Source organism: Euphorbia lathyris, chromosome 1, assembly GCF_963576675.1.
Source record: "Euphorbia lathyris chromosome 1, ddEupLath1.1, whole genome shotgun sequence".
Taxonomy (NCBI): domain Eukaryota; kingdom Viridiplantae; phylum Streptophyta; class Magnoliopsida; order Malpighiales; family Euphorbiaceae; genus Euphorbia; species Euphorbia lathyris.
The window spans coordinates 51,518,818-51,541,926 of record NC_088910.1 but is presented as its reverse complement, the minus strand read 5'-3'; the positions used below and the strand labels follow the sequence as shown (position 1 = coordinate 51,541,926).

The 23,109-nt window shown below is 36.0% G+C and overlaps 1 protein-coding gene across 1 annotated transcript; it reads left to right on the top strand.

The window, feature by feature from the left end:
* Positions 1-14,050: 14,050 nt before the first annotated feature.
* On the top strand, positions 14,051-16,581 carry LOC136232547 (probable receptor-like protein kinase At5g61350). Its single transcript, XM_066021769.1, has one exon. It carries the CDS (start codon positions 14,177-14,179, stop codon positions 16,226-16,228), a length of 2,052 nt encoding a protein of 683 aa, XP_065877841.1. The 5' UTR covers positions 14,051-14,176; the 3' UTR covers positions 16,229-16,581.
* Positions 16,582-23,109: the final 6,528 nt, after the last annotated feature.

Below are 23,109 nucleotides of genomic sequence, written 5' to 3'. Positions count from 1 at the left end.
GAAACTCGAGCAGCAACAATACCAGCAGTGGTAACAAAAACTTTCAGAATTTTCCACCATGTCCTAATTGTAAGAAAACAAATCATCTGCAGAAGTACTGTTGGTGGAGGCCAGATGTAACATGCAACAAGTGTGGACAATTAGGACATGTGGAGAAAATATGTAAGTCTTCACAACAACAAGGGAAAGCAAAAGCTGCTATTGAACAAATTGATGAAGAAGAGCTTTTCGTAGTACCGTGTCTTACTACTTCAAGCTTAGCAGAAAGTTGGCTGATTGATAGTGGTTGTACGAACCACATGACGTATGATCGAGATTTGTTCAGAGAACTTGATACAAACTACACTACCAAAGTCAGAATCGGAAATGGAGAGAAAATATCTGTAGCATGAAAGGGAATCGTAGCAACCAAAGGCTGCACATGTTTGAAACTAATTTCAGATGTTCTTTATGTTCCTGAAATTGATCAAAACTTATTGAGTGTTGGTCAGTTATTGGAGAGAGGCTGTAAAGTTCTCTTTGAAGACAAAAGTTGCTTGATTAAAGATTAAAACGGAGTAGAGTTGTTCAGAATTCAAATGAAAGGCAAGAGCTTTGCTTTGAATTTGATTGGAGAAGAACAAATTGTTGTGCACAAGGTTGAAGACAATACAATGCTTTGGCATAAAAGGTTGGGGCATTTCCACCATAATGCTCTACTTTATTTGAAAAGACATAATCTTGTACAAGGGCTACCTAAATTAGAAGAAGAATTATCTGAATGTGATGCTTGTCAATACGGCAAACAAATAAGGTTGCCTTTCCCAGTAGGCAAGTCTTGGAGAGCATCGAGTAAGCTGCAATTGGTGCATACGGATGTTGGAGGACCTCTACCAACACCATCTTTGAATGGCAGTAAGTATTATATTGCTTTCATTGATGATTATACAAGGATGTGCTGGATTTATTTTATGAAGGTTAAACCTGAGGTTGCTGACATCTTTTTCAAGTTCAAAACTTGGGTGGAAACTCAAAGTGGCATAAAATTGCAGATATTACGATAATGGAACGGAATATACATAAAAAAAGTTCAGCAAATTTTGTGAAGATGCAGGTGTAGAACATCAATTTACAGCTCCTTACACCCCACAGCAAAACGAGGTTGTGGAGCACAAAAATAGAACAATCTTGGAGATGACGAGATGCTTGCTTTATGACAAAGATCTTCCAAAGAAATTCTGGGCAGAGGCAGCAAGCACTGCAGTTTTTTTGCTGAACAGATTGCCATCTAAAGCCATTTCAGAAAAAACTCCATTTGAGGCCTGGTATGGTTTCAAGCCAAAGATGTTGCACTTGAAAGTTTTTGGTTGTTTGTGTTTCTATTACATTCCTCAAGTTAAGAGAGACAAACTTGATAAAAAGGCGGAACCAGGAATCTTTGTAGGCTACAGTTTAACATCAAAAGCCTATAGAGTTTTCTTGCCACAAAGCAATAAAGTTATTATCAGCAGAGATGTGCATTTCTTTGAGACAAAAAATTGGAGCAAAGAAGAGAATCCAATTGAGTTTGAGGAGGAGAGTGAAGATGATATTGATGACCAGCCAGTCAAAGGAACCAGATCACTCTCAGATATTTATGAAAGATGTAGTGTTGCTGTTATGGAACCTGCAAATTACAAAGAAGCTGCTACTGACTCGAAATGGTTAATTGCAATGAAGGAGGAGCTGAATATGATTGAAAAAAAACCAGACCTGAGAGTTAGTGGAGAAACCAAAAGATAAGAAAGCAATAGGAGTCAAGTGGGTGTATAGAACCAAACTTAATGATGATGGTTCTATCAACAAATATAAAGCGAGGCTCGTTGTGAAGGGTTACGCTCAGATGTTCGGGGTAAACTTCTCTGAAACCTTTGCTCCAGTCGCTAGGCTGGATACTATAAGGATGTTATTAGCTCTTGCTGCACAAAAAGGCTGGATTGTACATCAAATGGATGTAAAATCGGCCTTTTTAAATGGATACTTGGAAGAAGAAATATTTGTGGAGCAACCAGAGGGATTCGTTGTTCAAGGACAAGAGGAGAAAGTTTATCACTTGAAGAAAGCCTTGTATGGCTTAAAACAAGCCCCGAGGTCTTGGTACAGTAGAATTGATGCACACTTGATCAGTTTAGGCTTTGAAAAGAGTCTAAGTGAGTTCACTTTATATGTCAAGAAGATTGGTCATGAAATACTTGTTGTCTCCTTGTATGTTGATGATTTATTGATTACAGGAGGATCAAAGGAGCTGATTGAGGAATTTAAAGAAAGAATGAAAGATGTTTTTGAAATGACTGATCTAGGAAAAATGACATTTTTCCTAGGTATGCAGGTGCATCAAAATAATGGTGAAACCTTTGTATGCCAAGAAAAGTATGCAAAGGAAATTCTTAGGAAATTCAAGATGGAGAATTGCAAGCCAACTGCAACTCCAATAAATCACAATGAAAAATTCAGCAGAGAAGATGGAGTTGACAAAGTTGATGAAAAATTGTACAGAAGCTTAATTGGATGTCTGATGTATTTGACGGCAACTAGGCCCGACATTACGTATGCAATACGTTTGTTGTCAAGATACATGCATTGTGCTAGTGAAATTCATTTTAAAGCTACCAAAAGGATCCTCAGATATGTCAAGGGCATAGTTGGCTATGGTGTTAAGTTCCTACATGTAAACAATTTCAGTCTTCATGGAAACTTTAGTCTCTATGGCTACTCTGATAGTGATTGGGCTGGAAGTGTTGATGACATGAGAAGCACTTCAGGATACTGTTTCAGTTTTGGTTCTGGAGTTTTTTCATGGCGTTCAAAGAAGCAAGAAGTCATAGCACAGTCAACAGCGGAAGCAGAATATGTGGCAGCTGTTTCAGCAGCAAATCAAGCTCTTTGGCTCAGAAAACTCATGATTGACTTGAATATGGAGCAGAAAGATAGCACACTGATCCTTGTTGATAATCAAGCTGCAATTTCGATTGCTAAAAATCCAGTGTTTCATGGGAAGACAAAACATTTCATGATAAAGTTGTACTTTCTAAGAGAGATGCAAGAACAAAGAGAGGTGAAGTTGATTCATTGCAAGACAGAGAATCAGCTTGCTGATTTTCTAACAAAACCACTTCCTAAAGCAAGATTTGAATATCTCAGGCATAAGCTTGGAATATGCAGCTATCAAGTCAAGGAGGAGTGATAATTTTTGTGACTTATTGCTGTATATTATTTTTAATTTGAAATAGTCATATATCAGTTCTGATTCTCTTGTTTATCAGTTCTGATTTTCTTGCTGTTTTTTAGGAAGATTTTTATGCTACTTTTTAGGCCTTTTTTTACTCTCTTATAGTTGTGTTTTAGCAGTATAAAACTGCACATCATATTTCAATAAAATAAATGCTCTTCCCTTCCATATCAAAAATCAATCGTATATCTCTGCAATTCTAACAAAAGCGCATAATTAGGGTGTTTTATTATTGTAACCTATCCAAAATCAGCCCATCCAACCTATTAGGTTTATTTTTTTTTTATGGGTCAAATAGATTGAATGGACAATCAAATTTATATTAGATAACAATCCATCTAACTCTTTTTTTTAACATATATATTTTTACTTAAAATTTGTTTATTTTTATATTTTACACAAATTTAGTCTTATAGTTATTAGGAGAGTACATTTAGTATTTACACATAAAAACTGTCCAATTTTGAATGTTATATTTATCAAACGATCTAATTTCAAATCTTATTATTAGAAGATGAGTTTTTTCATTAATAAAAGATTTGTAATTTTAAGCTTTATTGAGTGGTTAAAACGTTGGAGGTTGAGGAAGATTAAAATGTAAAATTTTATATGAAAAGAAAATTCATTTTTCGTTAATGAGGTTTGAAAATGTATTTGATAAAAGTTAGACTTAAGAATACACTTTTGTGTATGTGAAAATTAAATCAGCTCTCTCTTAGTAATCATGGATGATGGATCTAAATTTGTACATTTATACCTATTTTTTTCTAAAAAAAAAAAAAAGCATAAAAAATGCAGAAAATAGGGGAAATTGGGAGAGGAAATAAACATTAAAAATGAAAAAAATGACAAAAAGTAGGAAAAATGAAAAGAAAAAAACAAAAAATACGAAACAACGGAAAAACTAAAAGGACAAATTATGTTGAATCAATTACATTAAAATTATAATCAAGTTTTTTAAGATAACATAATAACTAATTCAATTTATAGTAGTATATTTTTAACCATCATATTTTAATTTATGACTGAATTTTTCAAAAAATTTATCAATACATTTGTAGCAATAAAAAAAAGACAAAAAAAAAAAAAAAATCAGTTCATGAGATAAATTAGTTCATGGGATAAATTAGTTCAACTTATACAATCCAACTATCATAATAATCCATCTACTCATCAAGGGATTAAACTTTTATTTGGGGTAATTTTTAAAAATTATTCCTGGTTGGAAAATTTTTCCTCAAAAAAGCTGTTTTCCAACCAGGACTACTTTTTATATTTTTTTTGAATTCTTTTACCCATTACGGCGCCATTGTGGACAGGAAAATGGATTCCAGTTCACAAGTGGGGCCAGTGCCTGCCCCCAACAAATAATAATAATAAAAATTATTATTATTTTTATAAAAATAAAATTTATAAATTAATTATAAAAAGAAAATTAATTTATCTTTGTATAAAAGTAAAATATATATTATAATAGTGTTATTAATGTACTGGATATTTTATTGTGTTATTAATGCGTTAAATATTTTTCTTTTTGTTAGTAATGTAAAAATATTTAGCGTATACATTTCAAATGAGGTACAAATTTAATCATAACGTATGAAATTGTGCTAATTTAACATTAACGTTTCCAAGGAAGATCAAGTTTAATCATATGCTACCATAAATTTGGAAAAAATTTGTTTAACTGTTATTTAGCCACGTTAGACCTTCTAAACCAGTTTGTCGATAAATTGATTTCATATATTTTTTTATAATTATATTGATAACACAGTAAAATATTTTAGACAGTTTCAAAAAACTAAATCTGCTACATATAAATTAATCACACTTTCTTTTAAATTGTCTAAAATATTTTACTATGTTATTAATGCACTAAATATATTTTTTGTTATGCACTAAATATTTAACCGTAACGTTTCAAACGAAGTGCAGATTTAGTCCTAATGTATGAAATCGTGCAAATTTAGCATTAACGTTTCCAAGGAAGATCAATTTTAACCATAGGGTACCGGAAATTTGAACAAAATTTGTTTAACTGTTATTTAACCACGTCAGACCTTCTAAAACAATTTGTCAAAAAATTGAATCAGTTTCATACATTTTTTTCGTAACTATATTTTAGACAGTTTCAAAAAACTATATTTTAGACAGTTTCAAAAAACTAGTGGGTTACTAAACCCAGCCCCATATTCACACTTCCAGCCCCGGAAAAAGACCTAACCGCCATTTGAACAAAAACTAAAAATTTGAATCCCTCCCAAACTCTCTCAAAGTTTCCCAAATACATTTTCATCCGAATCAAAGACAACACGTTTGATGGAAGACAATCCGTTATCACCGAGAGTAGACGGGAGTGATGCTACGTCCGAATTCGAGGTATTTTTCCGATTTAACTTCCTTGCATTTCTGTAATTTGAATTGAAAAAAAAAATTTGGTTCGGCACTCGGGCGTGTGAGCATCACGCCCCACCTCATGGTGGGGCGTGATAGCCACACGCCTCACCATGAGGTGGGCGTGATGTTCATACGCCCCACCATGAGGTGGGGCGTGATGCTCACACGCCCGAGCATATTTGTGGCTGTTTTTCGGGTTTAGACACCGAAACGCTGTAGAAATGTCACGTTTTGGAATGTAATGTTCGTTATTTATCATTTACAGGAGGTTTCGTGGGAAGAATTTGACGGAAACGACATAGATTACATCTCGCAGTTTTTTCCCAAACAAACATTTCAAACATATCATGAAGCTGTTAACTGGGCAAAACAGACGGTAATTGGGATCGGGTTTGAGTTAACCACAGCGTCGCACAAGACGGGGCGCAAGTCCAAGTGGATATTGGTTAAATGTGCTCGTGGTGTTAAGAATTATAAAAGGAAAAAGGATATGGATATGGATGTTATATTACTGAAGAATACAAAAACAAAGTTCTGTGGTTGCAAATTCCAGATAAAGGTTATGGAAATCGCTGAATTGGGCGGTTGGATGGTGAATGGGATTCCTGGAGATAGAGGACAGCACTGTCATCAGTTGGCTGTATATCGTCAGGACTACAGACAGATGAGCGGACTAAGCCCGGCTTCCAAAAAACTTGTTCGTGAAATGAGTTCAGCTCAAGCTAAGCCTTGTGCTATTTTTCCTGCAATCAAAGAAAAACATCCGGAGGATTGCCCGACACAAAGACATATCTATAATTACAGGGAGAAAATCAGGACTGAGAGCTTTGAGGGTCGGGATGTAATCGGTCAGTTTTATCGGCTTGCTATAGATAAGGACTATATACATTGGACGCAAGCGGTGCCGGGCAGCAATGTCGTGACTCACTTATTTATGGCATATCCAACATCGATCACACTGTTTCGATCTTATTACTTGTTTGTTGGTATGGATTCAACATATAAAACAAACAAGTATAAGATGCCATTCTTTGAAATCATTGGAATGACGCCTTCAAATAAAAACTTCTTGATCGCCTATGCAATCATGAAGGATGAAACCGAGGGTAGTTATATGTGGGTGTTACAAAAATTGAAGCTTTTGCTCCAACCTGATATGCATCCGACAGCCATTGCTACAGACCGGGAGTTAGGACTGATGCGGCCGGTTCGTGAGGTATTTCCTCATTCTCATCATTTATTGTGCACATGGCATATTAATAAAGATGTGGAGGATAGAGTTGGCAAGTTGAGTGGAATGAAGAAGTTTGGTGAAATTTTTAAGAATTCCAAATGGAAACGTATAATTGAAGCCCCGACAGTAGCCGAATATGAGGCGGCAGTGGTAGCCATGAAGAATACTACTGGCAACTGGCCTGGTGTGATTCAGTACGTGGAGATCACGTGGCTAGTGCATAAAGAGAAGTTTTGTCGAGCATGGACGAACAAGGTGTTGCACTTGGGAAACACCACAACCTGTCGAGTGGAGAGTTCACATGCACAGTTGAAACAGTGGTTGAATTCATCTACTGGTGCACTCGATACAGTGTGGGCGAAGGTGCACAAGGACATTAAGGCTCAGATCGAGGCGATCAAGTAAGACATTTATTCTGTTATTTGCTTTAATATTTTAAAATTTAATACATTAGTTTTGTAATCCTTCATTGTATATAATCAGATACTCACTCGAGGACTCGAGAAGAAGATCTGCGGTGAATCACTGTGGAGAACCTTTCGCGTATCTCGACTTACACGTTTCATATTACTGCTTGGCTTTACTAAATGATGAGCTCAAATGTATGCACGGATTGAGTATGGATGTGGTAAGTGAATGCGGATGCGTGTTGCCCATGAATCATGGCATTCCGTGTGCATGTAAGCTTAAAACATATATTGACACAAATGAATCGGTCCGTGTTGACCGCATCCATCCTTTTTGGAGATCTCTTACGTTTGAAGGGTTGAGTGACATACCAGTTACTGCTCCAGTATATGTTGACGGGTCTGAGGATCACCGATTTTTTCAATCTCTTGTGGAAAAGGTTGAAAAATTAGATCCTTCAATGGTGCGTAGCATATCGATGATGATTCATGATCAGATAAACCCGGAACAAAGTGGCTTTAAAGAACCTGAGGTCAAAGACACTGTTAGGGGTAGACCAAAGGGAAATTCATCAACAAAACGAAATCCGAGTGCATGGGAGTACAGTCAGTCACCACGAGGTCGAGCACGGTCCTCAGGTTCGAGGAGTAGTCGTAGTCGAGGTCGTTCCTCATCCTCATCTGTGCATAAAAGCCAGATGCCGGGTATATTTTATTTCATTTATATATATGTTGAAGTTAAAGTAAATATATTTTTATTGATAAATTTCATATATTAATATTTTCAGTCGGATCTGATGCGGATATCGCCGGTTACCACCATTTACATCGGGTTCAAGGTCTCATCGTACCATTTATTACTGGATTCCATGATGTTGTAGCAGATGGTAACTGTGGATTTCGTATTTTAGCCGATGCCATCATTTATAACCAAGAGGAGTGAAAGCTGATGAGAGTGCTCATAGAGAATGAGATGCGGGCAAACCGTGATCTGTATGCGCCAGTGTACGGGAACGGATTTGATGCTGCCCTCACACGTATTAAATGGGCAGGAGCGGGTTGTGGTGAGTCCCACTGGATGGTGAATCCGGATGACTTATTTGCTGCTACATCTGTATTGAACGCAGTAATTTTCCTCTTTACTACACAACAATTAGGATGTTGCATTATACTGCCGATGCGTTCGGACGATGGAAGACCACCAGAGCGAGAGATTGTGATTTGTCATTTGGGGAGTTATCGTCACTACATACATCTTTATTTACATCCTGCGTTTCCAGTGCCTCCCATTGCCACCCAATGTCGATTATTTTGTCATCAGAGTGTTCGTCACTTGGAGAATCTATACGCTGAAAGGAGAGAGACTTGGACTAGATTATATTAGTTTTATATGTTGTGATTAATAATATTTATTAATTAACTTATATTATTTTTTGGTTTTAAGTAAAATTATGTAGTTACGGGTTTAACGGCCTATTTACGGGTTTAACGGACTATTTACGGGTTTAACGGACTATTTACGGGTTTAACGAACTATTTACGGGATAAAAAAGCTATTTTTTTTACCAATCCGACATGCGGGCGTGTGGATACCATGCCTCACCGTGTGGTCAGACGTGATAACCTCATGCCTCACCGCGTGGTCGGACGTGACAGCCACATGCCCGACCTTGCGGTGAGGCGTGAGGCTATCACGTCCAACCACACGGTGAGGCGTGATATCTATACTCCCGACCGCGAGGTGAGGCGTGATGGCCACACGCCCGCGTGTCGGATTGGCAAAAAAAATAGAAATTCCCCTCCCAAAACCAATGAAAGGGCATTTTCGTCCTTTCACGGGGCTAGGGGTGGGAATTTGGGGCTGGGTTTAACAACACCCAAAAACTAAGCTTGTTACATATAAATTAATCACAATTTTTTTGAAAATATCTAAAATATTTTATTCTGTTATTAATATACTAAATATTTTTTTTTTGTTAGTAATGCACTAAATATTTAACCGTAACGTTTTAAGTGTAGTCCTAACGTATGAAATTGTACAAATTTAATCTTAAAGTTTCAAATTAAATTTAAATTTTAATCAAAATTTTATAAAATAAAAATTCAATAATATAATTGTAATATATAATTTTATTTTTAGAAATGATAAATTAATTTCTTTCTTTTATAATTTTATAAATTTTATTTTTATTTTTATAAATAATAATAAAAAAATTTAATATTTATTTTAAATTGTCTAAAATATTTTACTATGTTATTAATGCACTAAATATATTTTTTGTTATGCACTAAATATTTAACCGTAACGTTTCAAACGAAGTGCAGATTTAGTCCTAATGTATGAAATCGTGCAAATTTAGCACTAACGTTTCCAAGGAAGATCAATTTTAACCATAGGGTACCGAAAATTTGAACAAAATTTGTTTAACTGTTATTTAACCACGTCAGACCTTTTAAAACAATTTGTCGAAAAATTGAATCAGTTTCATACATTTTTTTCGTAACTATATTTTAGACAGTTTCAAAAAACTATATTTTAGACAGTTTCAAAAAACTAAGCTTGTTACATATAAATTAATCACATTTTTTTTGAAAATATCTAAAATATTTTATTCTGTTATTAATATACTAAATATTTTTTTTTTGTTAGTAATGCACTAAATATTTAACCGTAACGTTTTAAGTGTAGTCCTAACGTATGAAATTGTACAAATTTAATCTTAAAGTTTTCAAATTAAATTTAAATTTTAAGCAAAATTTTATAAAATAAAAATTCAATAATATAATTGTAATATATAATTTTATTTTTAGAAAATGATAAATTAATTTCTTTCTTTTATAATTTTATAAATTTTATTTTTATTTTTATAAATAATAATAAAAAAAATTTAATATTTATTGGGGGCAGTGGCGTGAAGCCACTGCGCCACTGCCCCACTTGTGGACATGAATCCATTTTCCTGTCCACAAGCCCATTACAGCGCCATTGGCGCCGTAATAGGTAAAAAAAATTTAAAAAATATAAACCAGTTAACCCTGGTTGGGAAACAGCCCCTTCTGGGAAAAAATTTCCTCCAATAAAGTAATTTTTTTAAAAAATTACACCAATTAAGAGTTTAATCCCTCATCAAGTAGTATCCTTATATAATTTGAGTCACTCAACCCATGTTCAAAAAAAAAAAAATGCCTTTAGGCATAATATATGTGTTTTCTCCTTTCAAAAAAATAATATGCGTTTTCTTTTTTGAAATCACTAATTACAAAATCAATTGAATCTAGATTTAAGTAATGGATTACATTATATCTATAAAATAGTCCATTTTGATTTTTTTTTTCTTTCTTCCATCTATTGATAAAAAAAAATAACATGTGTTTGTTTACATAAAAATGCATCTAAGAATCAAAATGGGAATGCGTAGTTCTAACTATAATGTTTCGTTAGCTAAAAGTAACTATGGAATGAGAAATTAGATTCTCAAAATGGGAATGCGTAGTTCTAACTATAATGTTTCGTTAGCTAAAAGTAACTATGGAATGAGAAATTAGATTCTCGCGAGCGAGGGAATGGGTCATTCCCCTTCCATCTATGTCAATCAATTTTGATGTTCAAGAAATCAAATTAAAATTACTTTTAATTTCTCATATTACTGTTACTTAGTGCTAAAAATATCTCATCGTTTTGTTCGTTGAAAAAATGACTTTAATATTGTAATTATTTGTCAGTTTGAGAGTAAAAAATATAATGGATAAATGGAGTTTCGAATAACATGTAATACGTCACTATATTATACTTTATGAGATCTTTCTAATAGTATACTATAAGCTTAAAACGGCTAAATAATGAATGAAAAATGGATACTAAAAACAAATCAATTGGAATGGTATTGTTAAGAAATGAGAACCTCTATCCCACGTTGCTAGAAAGTGAGAGCAGAAAAAGATTTATAAGTTAATACACTTTACAAAGCATTAATAAACAACTAACTAGAAGGTTTTCTCACATGCACGATATGCAAATTAAGCTCCAATGTGCTTGTAATTCCATATTATAATTAACATGCACGAGGTGTTTCTTGTCATCTACTTTTTCCCGTTCATCAATAAGGTTGATGTATTATCTTTTCTATTTTTCATTTGTAATTCCATATTATGATTGACATTGTTTTTATTATTTATTTCTATTTCTATCTATTTTTTGAATTGCTATCTTTTTAAAGAGACGAACATGATTACATTGACTCTCGATTACATTGATAGAAAAATTAGAAAATGAATTTTTTTTAAGTTGTTCTTAACTGTTTTTTCGTGAAACAAACTATTCTTTGTTTGATTTCAAATTAGTTTCTCTCAATTCAGGAAAATGGTTCAAATTTTGACTGGAGGTGCATCTTGTTTTAAGAATGGCCAAGCCCACAGATTGAGAACACGATCACTTTTGAGGCTCCACCCCCAGTCGTACTAGTGGCAACACCTATTAGCTACAACAAGAGACAAGAAAAATTCACCGATTTGAAGTTCAAAACATGACAAAATAATGTAGTTTTACTTGATTATGCTTAATCTCGCAATTTTTTGAAGGATATTATTCTTGTTATATGAGAGAATGAGATAGATGATGCTACCTCATTCAATGAGGTTGAGGAATGAAGGCATAGAAGTATCCTGACTTCATTTGTCATAATTATATTTTAAACGGCTTGATTAATGCACTTTATATTGTTCATCAAGTCAATAAAATGGAGGCATATCATAGGCCTGTCATGGAGATTTGCTCTAAATTCTTGTAAGGTGGTGATTAAAGGCTTGATTGGTAATTCCATGTGATCTATCTAGTTTGAGCAACCCAGCTTGGATATTTCCATGATCATGAGTCATTTGGATATAGCCGATAAAAGATCGAACTACGCTGCAACATGACACTAAAAGGTAAAAATCAAAATCAATTTGACTCCAAATTTGATTTCTTAAGATGATGTATTTGCTCTGTTGTATGTTTGATTGGATTAATTTAAAAAGTTAATAGATAGAAATTAATTAATTTGTTATCCAGTTCAATGACAATTACAATAAACATGTACAACTAGTTGTGGTGCAAATCTCAATGACAAAGACTAAAGAAGAAAGGTAAAATGATAATTTGGAAATTGGTTCTAGTGGCACAGTAATAGAAGCCGAAATATTTATATTGTATGAATAAATGATTTAATTGAATTTAGAGCAATTAATTACAATATAAATTATGATAAATTATCTAATTCAATTGAATTAGGAATAAAATTTTAAACTGAAAATTTAATTAGATTAAATAATCAGTTACGAATAAAACAAGAAATTTTTGAAATTGAAAATTTAATTCGATTAAATAACCAATTATAGATAAAGCAATGAGTTTTTAAAACAAAAAAAAAATATATTTTATTTATTTATACATATGGATGTATAATTAATATTTTTAATTAGAATTATATTCCTAAAATAAAAGGTTTCTTAGTTAGACTAGATAAGATTTGTAACAATATAAACCCAATATTGGGTTGGCCATCACAATTGGAGATTATGGTTTTTGTGTTTTCTTTTATAGACAAAAATCATAAACCAAACTCTCTAACTCGAGCCGAAATCCTTTGGGATTTCACCGATACTGTGATGTGTTCTTGTTCTTATGAAAATGATAGTCAAATAATTCAATATTCTCCCCCATATGATATAAACATATATTCAAAATTAACCAATCTTCATTGGATTCTGTATACTAAACTGTAAAATTAAACCAAAATTTCTACCATGAATAAAATTGAACTACAATTTTTTATCATAAATACAACATTCAATCATTTTATACATAACTTTCCCAACCAATTAGTTAAGGAGACAACAAAAAAGCTAGCTGTAAAAATATTTATAGTAGCTAATAATATAAATAAAGAAATTACAAACAATGTTACTTATAATCAGATATTGTTATTAACAATTTGATCCTGATTAGTTAAGGAGAATATCTAAATTAGTCTGAATTTAGGAATTATAGAAAAGAAAGGGGTGAAAATATAAAAGACAAAATCTATAAATAAGAGAGACAAGCAAAGAAGCTGGTTTTAAGTTAAGCTGGATGTCTGGTTGAACGCAGAGGTCGGTATTATTACCAAGTCTGCTTACAACTTCCCACGTCTTTTCTTACTTGCTCCCAACTCCTTCCTTTCATTTTATTGCCTACATTTTCTCCGATTTTCCCTTCACTTACTTCTCCATTAACCACCAATGTCTCTATTCCTCGATCTCTGATTGTTTTTTTCCCACATTATGGTCGGAGGATTCCATTTTTTCCTTGTTTTTCTCCTCCTCTTTCTTCCCAGTTTTTCTTCTTCTAAATCTGATTCTGATTCTACATTTACTCCTGCCGATAACTTTCTCATCGATTGTGGTGCAACTGAAGATATTGACCTTGATGATGGAAGAACATTCAAATCTGATTCTTCTTCTCGGAGTTTTCTTGAAACAAATGAAGAGGTACAGGTTTCAGTTGATTCGGTTTCTTCTAATGTCACTTTGAATTCTTCTGCTTCTTCTTCTGCTCTCCCTCTATGTCGCAGCGCCAGGATTTTCACTTCTGATTCGAAGTATACGCTTCATATCAATAGCTTTGGATGGCATTGGGTTCGTCTTTACTTTTACCCTCTTCCCCATGTCAAATATGATCTTACCACCGCTGTTTTCACCGTTTCAGCGGATGATTTTGTTCTTTTACATGAATTCTCTGTCGCAGATAATTCATCTCTTGTGTTCAAGGAATATGTTTTCAACATTTCCACCGAGAGATTTTCGTTAGTTTTCAAGCCGATCAAGAACTCTTATGCTTTCGTTAATGCAATTGAGGTTGTTTCTGCGCCTGATATGTTAATTTCCGATTCTGCATCGACGCTTCCGGCGGGAAATCATTTCAATGGTTTGTTTAATTATGCATATGAGGTTTCTTATCGGTTGAATGTTGGGGGTCCGATTTTAACTCCGGAGAATGATACACTCTCAAGAACATGGCTTTCTGATACCAACTATAATTCCTTCCCAGAAGGAGCTGAAAATGTGTCTGTTTCCACTTCTAAGGTCAAATACCCTAAGAAGGGAGATGGAAATGGAGATGGTGGAGATAAAGCTACCAATTTCATTGCTCCTCCTCTAGTTTATGCAACTGCAGAGCAAATGGCGAATTCGGAAACCCTGCAACAGAATTTCAATCTCACTTGGACGATGAATGTTGATCCAGGATTTGCTTATCTGGTCAGATTGCATTTTTGTGACATTATAAGCAAGTCCCTAAATGACTTGTACTTCAATGTGTATATAAATGGATTAATGGGGGCATCCGCTCTTGACCTTTCATCGCTTACCAGTTCTCTTTCAACAGCTTATTTTGCGGATTTCGTGTTGAATTCATCATCTGTGACTAATGATTCTGTCACGGTTCAGATTGGGCCGGTGTCCGGGGTGCAGTCAGGGCAAGCTAATGCTATTCTGAATGGGATAGAAGTGATCAAGATGAGCAACTCCAAGGGGCGGGGTTTTTTTGGTGATGATGGATCAAAAAGTATGAATGTGTTGAAGATTGTTGCAGTTGTTGGTCTACTTTTGGGGCTTTTAGCTATGCTGCTTCTGATTATAGGTTTTATGAAATGGCAGAAGAGGCCTCAAGATTGGGAGAAGCGAAAAAGTTTTTCGTCCTGGCTCCTTCCAATCCATGCTACCAACAACAATTCTACTTTTGCATCATCGGTGAAGAGCAGCAAGAGTAGCAAGAGCAGTAAGAGTTGCTCTCGGAAATCGAGCATTTTCGGTTCCAGGAAAGCAAGCAAGAGTGTCTACTCAGGTTACTTCTCTAATGCAGGTCTCGGACGGTATTTCACCTTCAGTGAATTGCAACACGCAACACACAATTTCGACGAAAAGGCAGTAATTGGTGTTGGAGGTTTCGGAAAAGTGTACATAGCAGACCTCGACGATGGGACTAAAACTGCGGTAAAACGAGGAAGCCCGAGTTCACAGCAAGGAATAAATGAATTCCAGACAGAAATACAAATGCTCTCCAAGCTAAGGCATAGACATCTTGTTTCACTCATTGGCTTCTCAGATGAGAAATCAGAGATGATTTTAGTATACGAATTCATGGCGAATGGACCTCTTCGGGACCACCTCTATGGCGCGAATAAACCTCCGTTGACATGGAAAAAAAGGCTGGAGATATGCATAGGGGCAGCTCGCGGATTGCACTATCTTCACACGGGTCCATCACAGGGCATTATCCACCGAGATGTGAAAACCACAAACATTCTTCTTGATGAGAATTGGGTTGCAAAAGTATCAGATTTCGGCCTGTCTAAAGCTGCATCAATGGATCAAGGATATGTAAGCACAGCTGTGAAAGGCAGCTTCGGATATCTCGATCCTGAGTACTTCAGGAAGCAACAGCTGACAGAGAAATCAGATGTGTACTCATTCGGGGTAGTCCTTTTCGAGGTTTTATGCGCGAGGGCTGTGATAGATCCGAAATTGCCAAGAGAGCAGGTGAGTTTGTCAGAGTGGGCAATGCAGTGGCATAGAAAGGGATTGATACATAAGATAGTTGATCCGGTGATAGCAGATAGTATTAATCCGAAATCGCTGAAAAAGTTCGTTGAAGCAGCGGAGAAATGCTTGGCGGAATACGGGGTTGATAGGCCTGGAATGGGAGATGTGTTGTGGAACTTGGAGTATGCATTGCAGCTTCAGGAGGTAACTTCTGAGCCTGCAATTCCTGAAGATAAGAGTACAAATATGATTGCGTTGGAGAACCTGCGAGGAGGAATGGCGACGATTGAATTAGGGGATTCTTCCATTTCGGTGAGTGATGATTCTGAAGTAACAGGAGGTTCTCCAATGTTCTCTCAGATACAAAGTTTTCAAGGGAGGTAATCAAAATGTAATGTTGAGTAGCAATAAGATTATTGCCATTTCTGAAGCTCTTGTTCAAGGAAACATTGAAGTTGCAACTGTTTAAAGAGCTATATTCCTTAGCTTGAGATCTTTATGATGTCAACAGTTAGGACTGAATTTAAAGCTTTTCTTTTGCATTATGCATTTCTCATTCTTTCTTTCTTTTTCCTTTTAATTTATCATTAACCGAACCGGATTCTAACGCGAAAATATAACAAAGATTTCAAGAAATATGAAGTGCGCTAGTTGAATAGTAAAATTTATTGGTTTGAACTTTTAAATTAAAAGAACAGAAATAAAATTGAGAATTTGATGTTACCTTTACAAATGGAAAACCAATTTAATTCGAGTATTGAAGATACAAACACAAGATGAACAATTACCGAGGAAAATTTCACAGACAAGAAGGAAGGTGTTCGAAATGGAAGAGGAGAGAAAGGGAGACGTTTGAGTTTCTCTTCTCGAAGAATGAATAAAGAAATGATAAGTACAGTACCAAATAAAAGACTTTAAGTCTTATTTACACGCAAGGTTCAAGTTCAGGGGCACATGCGTCTTTTTGCACTAGCCATGGGCTTTTTCGTCAATTCCCTCCTATTAGCACATTCTGGAAGAGCTTCATCAATCAACTGCGTTCTTTACCACACTCAATCATACCACAAGTGCATCTCCACCATTGATTGCAATCACTTATGATCAAGGGCTCACAATAGGACACTTGTCTCACCCTTTTTCTTGTCCATTAAGTTTACTTGATGAACAAACCTAAACATTAAGATATAAATGTAATAATTAGAGGCATTTAATTTCTAATGAGAATTTTAAGTATTCAAGGATATTTTTACCTCATTCAATTAATATGGTATCAGAGCAAATCTGAATCTTCTCATTTTTTTGAGTAAGCACAAATGGCTGCCCCTATAATCAATTCCGGCAGCCCCTACCACCTTCCGCCTAATGAAACTCTGACTTTATCCCTCGTCTCGCAGGAGCTTTCCGGATCTAACTACCATCAATGGTCTCGGGCCGTTAAAGTTGCCCTCATGTCCAAGAACAAATTTTCATTTATTGATGGAACCATCAAGGCGCCAGCTTTGGATGATCCAATGTACAATCAATGGGAGAGATGCAACAACATGGTCATTGTTGGTCCCGTGTAATTAGTTCCAATGGGGGGTTAGGAACTAATATAACTTTTTCGATTAATTATGCCGACTTAATGTAATTCTTTGAATTACTTTACTCAGTTTTGGTCAGCACGGCCGAGTGAGGTGTAAGACGGTTTTAGTCAGAGGCTGACTAGAACTGTTTTACTTGTGAGTTGGGAATTGACATGTTTGTGGCCAGCTTCCAACTCAGCACTCTGATTTACTCAGTGTCAGCTTATACAATTTATATCCTGAGTAATTTAAAGCAAGCAACACATACAGATATATATTGAGAGAAAGGGTTAGAAATAACTCAGCAGACTTATCTTGGTTCGGCCTCTCCGCTTACGTCCAGTCCCCAGAATCCTTCCGGGCTTTTTCAATCCAATACTGAGCTCTTTAAAGGTAGAGCACAAACCGTTTACAAGGCAGTTGAATATGCAAGAGTACCGTCCTCTATTCGTCTACTCAACTCCACTAAGCGCTACAACCCAACATTTAGATTTTCTCTACCGCTGAGTACTAAAACCGAGTACTCAGCACCACTTTCTCAAACTTTACAAATGATACAAATCTGTTCTTTCTAAACGAAGAACACTTTAGATGATTACAAAATCAATCTAGCTTTTACACAGAAATGGAAATTTGGTGTAAGATCTTTTTCTTGTTTGAATGTGCTTTGTATGTATACTCTTTCTCTTTTTGTATTTCGGCTAAGGATCCAAGAAATTGTCTTGTCCTTTTATAGTTGATTCTGAAGCTCTAATCATTTGAATCCGGAAGTATCCGTTGGATTCAAACAGATCTATTGCGTCATTCCCTTGGTCAGCATTCAGAATTCGCAGGTCAATCCTGTCGTCTGAAATTGGCAAGCGTCAGGCTTGTCTTCTTCCTACAGATTCGTCTTCTAGCGCCAGTTTCATCTTTTAGCTAACGGACAGTTGACCCATGCATCTCGAAATTGACTCTGTGCGTAATTTCAAGGCTTCTGTATTGGCGCAGACGTTGTCGGATCTTGTCTTTTAGTAATCAGATAATTGACGCTGTCCTGATGAACACTCAGCTTGACTTTGATAGACGTTGCCTTTGATCTTTGTCTCTGGCGAGGCTAAGTCACATTCTACTCAGCTTCTACGGTCAGCTTCGTCTTCAAGCGTTTGTTATGAAGAAGACTTATCTTCTATACTACTGAGTTATACTCCACTCAGCTTGTGTTGTGTTCTCATGCTGACTTCATCCTGTCTTAATTTTTATATCTGTTTTCATTTATACTTATACTCAACATTGAACAAACACATTAGTACAATTAAATCAAAGCACTTAAATTTAATTGCATCTTAATCATGGATTAACTTAAATAATTTTGTCAAATCAAAATTATGTGGAAAGGTGTTTCAACAGTCATCTCGTGGATAAATCATGTTATCTCCCCCTCCACTGCTCGAACGTTATGTGGTTGGATAAGGCGGATCAGATATGGGCTGATCTGAAGGAGCGTTTTGCTCAGGCGGACTCGTTGAGGATTTTGGAGCTCCGGCGAGAGATCCATAGCCTGAAACAAGGCAACGGAAATGTTACTGAATATTATACTAATCTGAAGATACTCTATGATGAACTATTGAACCTGCGACCCATGCCCAAATGTACCTGAATATTATACTAATCTGAAGATCAACAAGACGCAGACCAAGTGATCACCTTTTTACAAGGATTGAATGAATCCTACTACACCATATATTCCCAGATACTCCCCATGGAGCCGTTGCCATCGCTCAACAAGGTTTATGCCTTGTCTATTCAACATGAACGACAGATTGGTCTCGTACCTGCCAAACAGGGAGAGGGAAATGAAAGCAATCCGTTCGTGGGTTTCATGAACACACAGGGCAGGCAAAACAACAATCGAAACAATAACTCAAGGTATGCGAATCGGAAAAACAACAACAAAAATACATCCTTATGCACTTATTGTGGAAATACAGGTCATACTGAAGACATATGCTTCAAGAAGCATGGTTATCCGCCGAACTATGGAAATAGAAACAAAGGAGGGAATCCTTTCAGAACTAATCAACCCAGGGCCAACTCAGCAGTGAATCAGGGCAGAGACAACGGGGATTCTGGTGAGGAAGATAATAGGCAGGCAAACGCAGAACCGTTCACTCTAACCAAGGACCAGTATCAGACGCTAGTTGCCTTATTGCCACTGAGCCATTCAGGAAAGGCCCCGGCCTCAGGCAGCAGTGTCAACACCTTTGTCAAGGGAGACAGTTCTGGTAAAAGCCTAAACCCTAACTCTATTTCATCATGCTGGATAATAGACACAGGAGCCATGGACCACATCATTTGTGACACAAAACTATACACTTCATACACAAAAATTGACAAATGTTGGGTAAACCTGCCTAATGGAGAAAAGGTCAAGGCATAATATGTTGGTACTGTGACCCTAAGTCCACGACTCGTTTTGCATAATGTCCTGTGTATACCCGCATCTGATTACAACCTCATATCCACTAGTAAATTGTTAGACACCAGTGAATTTTGCGTTGTGATAACTGGGTCCATGTGTGTGATACAAGACACAACAAGTTGGAAGAAGATTGGCTTGGCTAAAGAGCATGAAGGCCTTTACTATTTAGAGTACCCATTGCCTAGTAGTCATTATTCTGTTTTTTCAATTAAAGCAAATGTATGGCATCGGCGTTTCGGCCACCCCTCTCACGAGAGGATGAAAGGCCTCGGTTTACCTTGTAATGACATTGATTCATCTAAAGAAATACCATGTGACATTTGCCAAAAAGCCAAACAGAAAAAGACATCATTTTCAAACAGTCATAACATAGCGAAAGATTGTTTTGACTTAATACATGTGGACGTATGGGGTCCTGCCATAGAATCATACTCTAGCAAGCGTTATTTCCTAACCATATTTGATGATCATAGCAGGTATACATGGGTAACATTAATGCAAACGAAAGGGGAAGCAAGCATAGCACTACAACAATTCTGTGCATATGCCAAAAGACAGTTCAGCAAAGACATAAAGATGATTAGAACGGACAATGGTCCTGAGTTCATCATGAAGGATTTTTACGCTACTGATGGAATCATACATCAAACATCATGTCCAGAAACACCACAAAAAAATGGCAGGGTAGAAAGGAAGCATTTAGACATCATGAATACCACAAGGGCACTCATGTTTCAAAGTTCTTTGCCCAAAAGGTTTTGGCCCGAGGCGGTCAGTTATGCGGTCTATCTCATAAATAGGCTACCTTCGACAACTATCCTAGGATAGACCCCTTATCAAAGGATGTACGGAGAAAAAAGCAACTTAGAGGATTTCAGGGTTTTTGGGTGCCTAGCATATGCATCATCACTAGACAGACACAAGAGCAAATTCACAGAAAGAGCCATCAGATGTGCATTTATGGGATACAGGCATGGCACAAAGGGATACAAACTCCTCAATTTAAACACTAACATTCTTTTTTTTTTCAGGCATGTCAATTTTTTTTAGCAATACTTCCCATTTTCAGAAGCAAATCAAGTTACAAAAATTTTTTGCAGTGAGGAAGAATTAGACTCGTTGCACATCGCAACCATGTTTGATGATGAGGAAGAAATCCCAGACACAGACATCCAAGCAAGAATACTAGAAATAACACAGCATGTGGATGCAATACAGACAAACAATCATGAACCCATGGAAACACAGAATATAAACACCCAACTAGCAAATGAAAGACCATAAAGAACCAGAAGAACGCCAACTTATCTCAGAGATTATCATTTGGCCTTAATAAAAGGTTCGTCATTGCCTTGTCTTACAAATTCCCCACATGTTCTTTCCAAACACCTCTCATATGAGAAGCTTTCTCCGGCCAAGAGAGTTTTTTCCCTTAACCTCACTTGTCACAAAGAACCTGCAACATTCAAAGAAGCCTAGTCAGATCAGAATTGGGTGAAAGCTATGAAAACTAAGCTAGCGGCCCTAGAGGCAAATCAAACATGGCATCTGGTTGATTTACCTAAAGGAAAAAGACCCATAGGATGTAGATGGGTCTACAAGATCAAGCATAAAGCGGATGGTAGCGTCTCGAGGTACAAGGCCAGACTTGTGGCAAAAGGGTATACCCAGCAGGAGGGCGTTGACTTCACGGCAACGTTTGCTCCTGTTGCAAAATTTACAACTATCAGAATACTCTTAACTCTAGCCATTAAAAGAAATTGGCACATCCACCAACTAGACATAGACAACGCTTACCTGCATGGGGATCTGAATGAGGATGTCTACATGACTCTGCCCCCAGGGATCGAGCCGCTACACAGCAAGCAAGTTTGCAAGCTCAACAAAGCTCTGTACGGGCTTCAGCAAGCCGGACGGCAATGGAATGCCAAGCTCACGGCAACCATCAAACAAATGGGTTTTACTCAATCTACAGCAAATCCTTCCTTATTTACCAAAACCAAGGCAGAACACGCGACTGCAATTTTGGTCTATATAGACGATGTTATACTGGCAGGAAGCGACATGCAGGCCATCACCATGGTCAAAAACCATCTGAATGACATCTTCAGCATCAATGACCTGGGAATCATACACTACTTCCGTGGTTTTGAGTTCTCTCGCACCAACCACGGCCTCCACATGTCACAAAGAAAGTATATGTTAGAACTGCTACAAGAAATGGGATTAATTGACTGTAAGCCAGCCTCATCCCTAACACTACCAAACTATAAGCCTAGCCAAAACGAAACACTATTACTAGATAATACACCCTACAGACAACTCATTGGAAAATTACTCTACCTTACACATACAAGACCAGATATTTCCTTCATTATAAATCAATTATCTCAACGTCTTGTACAACCAACCACAGAAGATCAAAGTAGAGCTCAGAGGGTGTTACGTTACCTCAAAGGGACTGTTGGGCTAGGGTTGTTTTTCCCCATCATCAACGACCTTCAGCTATAGGCTTTTACGGATTCCGACTGGGCAAATTGCACAGAAACACAAAGATCGGTGATTGGGTACGCCGTTTTTCACTACAAGAAATTTGATCTTTTATAACGCACGAAAATTGTCATGAAAGCATGAGTTTTCGTCACAATATGCAATAAATGACAAAAAAATATTGTCATAGTGATCGTCATGGTAGGAGCGTGGTATTATGTATATATGACAAAATTTATCTTTGTCGTGAATGGTTTATTTTTATATGACAAATAAAAACATGTGTCACTATACTTTTTTGTTTTAGTAACGCTCATTTTGTCACTATTATTATAAATATTTTGTCACATAAAACTTTATTTCGTCATGAATAGTTAATATTTAAATGACATAATTCATTTTTCGTCGTCTAAACATATAGTTAAAGTGACAGATTTCAATACAGGATTGAAATTATAGAATTGTATTGGCTTATGATTATGACATTTGTTTGTCACTGAAAATATAAAATTGTCATAAAAAGTAAATATTAAACTGACAAAAACTCATATTTTGTCATAAAAAAAGTACAGATAATGTGACAGAATATCTAATATAAAACAGAAATCGTAGAATTTTAATCAAATAATGCTTAAAATAACCTTTTGTCAAATTAATTTTAAATTTGTTATTTAAGAGTGTTAATATTGACAATCATTTCGTCATTAAAAGTACAATTTTTTATTAACTACACAAAATCTCATGGAATA

Excerpts from the sequence above, each read along its gene's own strand:
- LOC136232547 (XM_066021769.1), top strand. The coding sequence starts at position 14,177 with ATGTTAATTTCCGATTCTGCATCGACGCTTCCGGCGGGAAATCATTTC.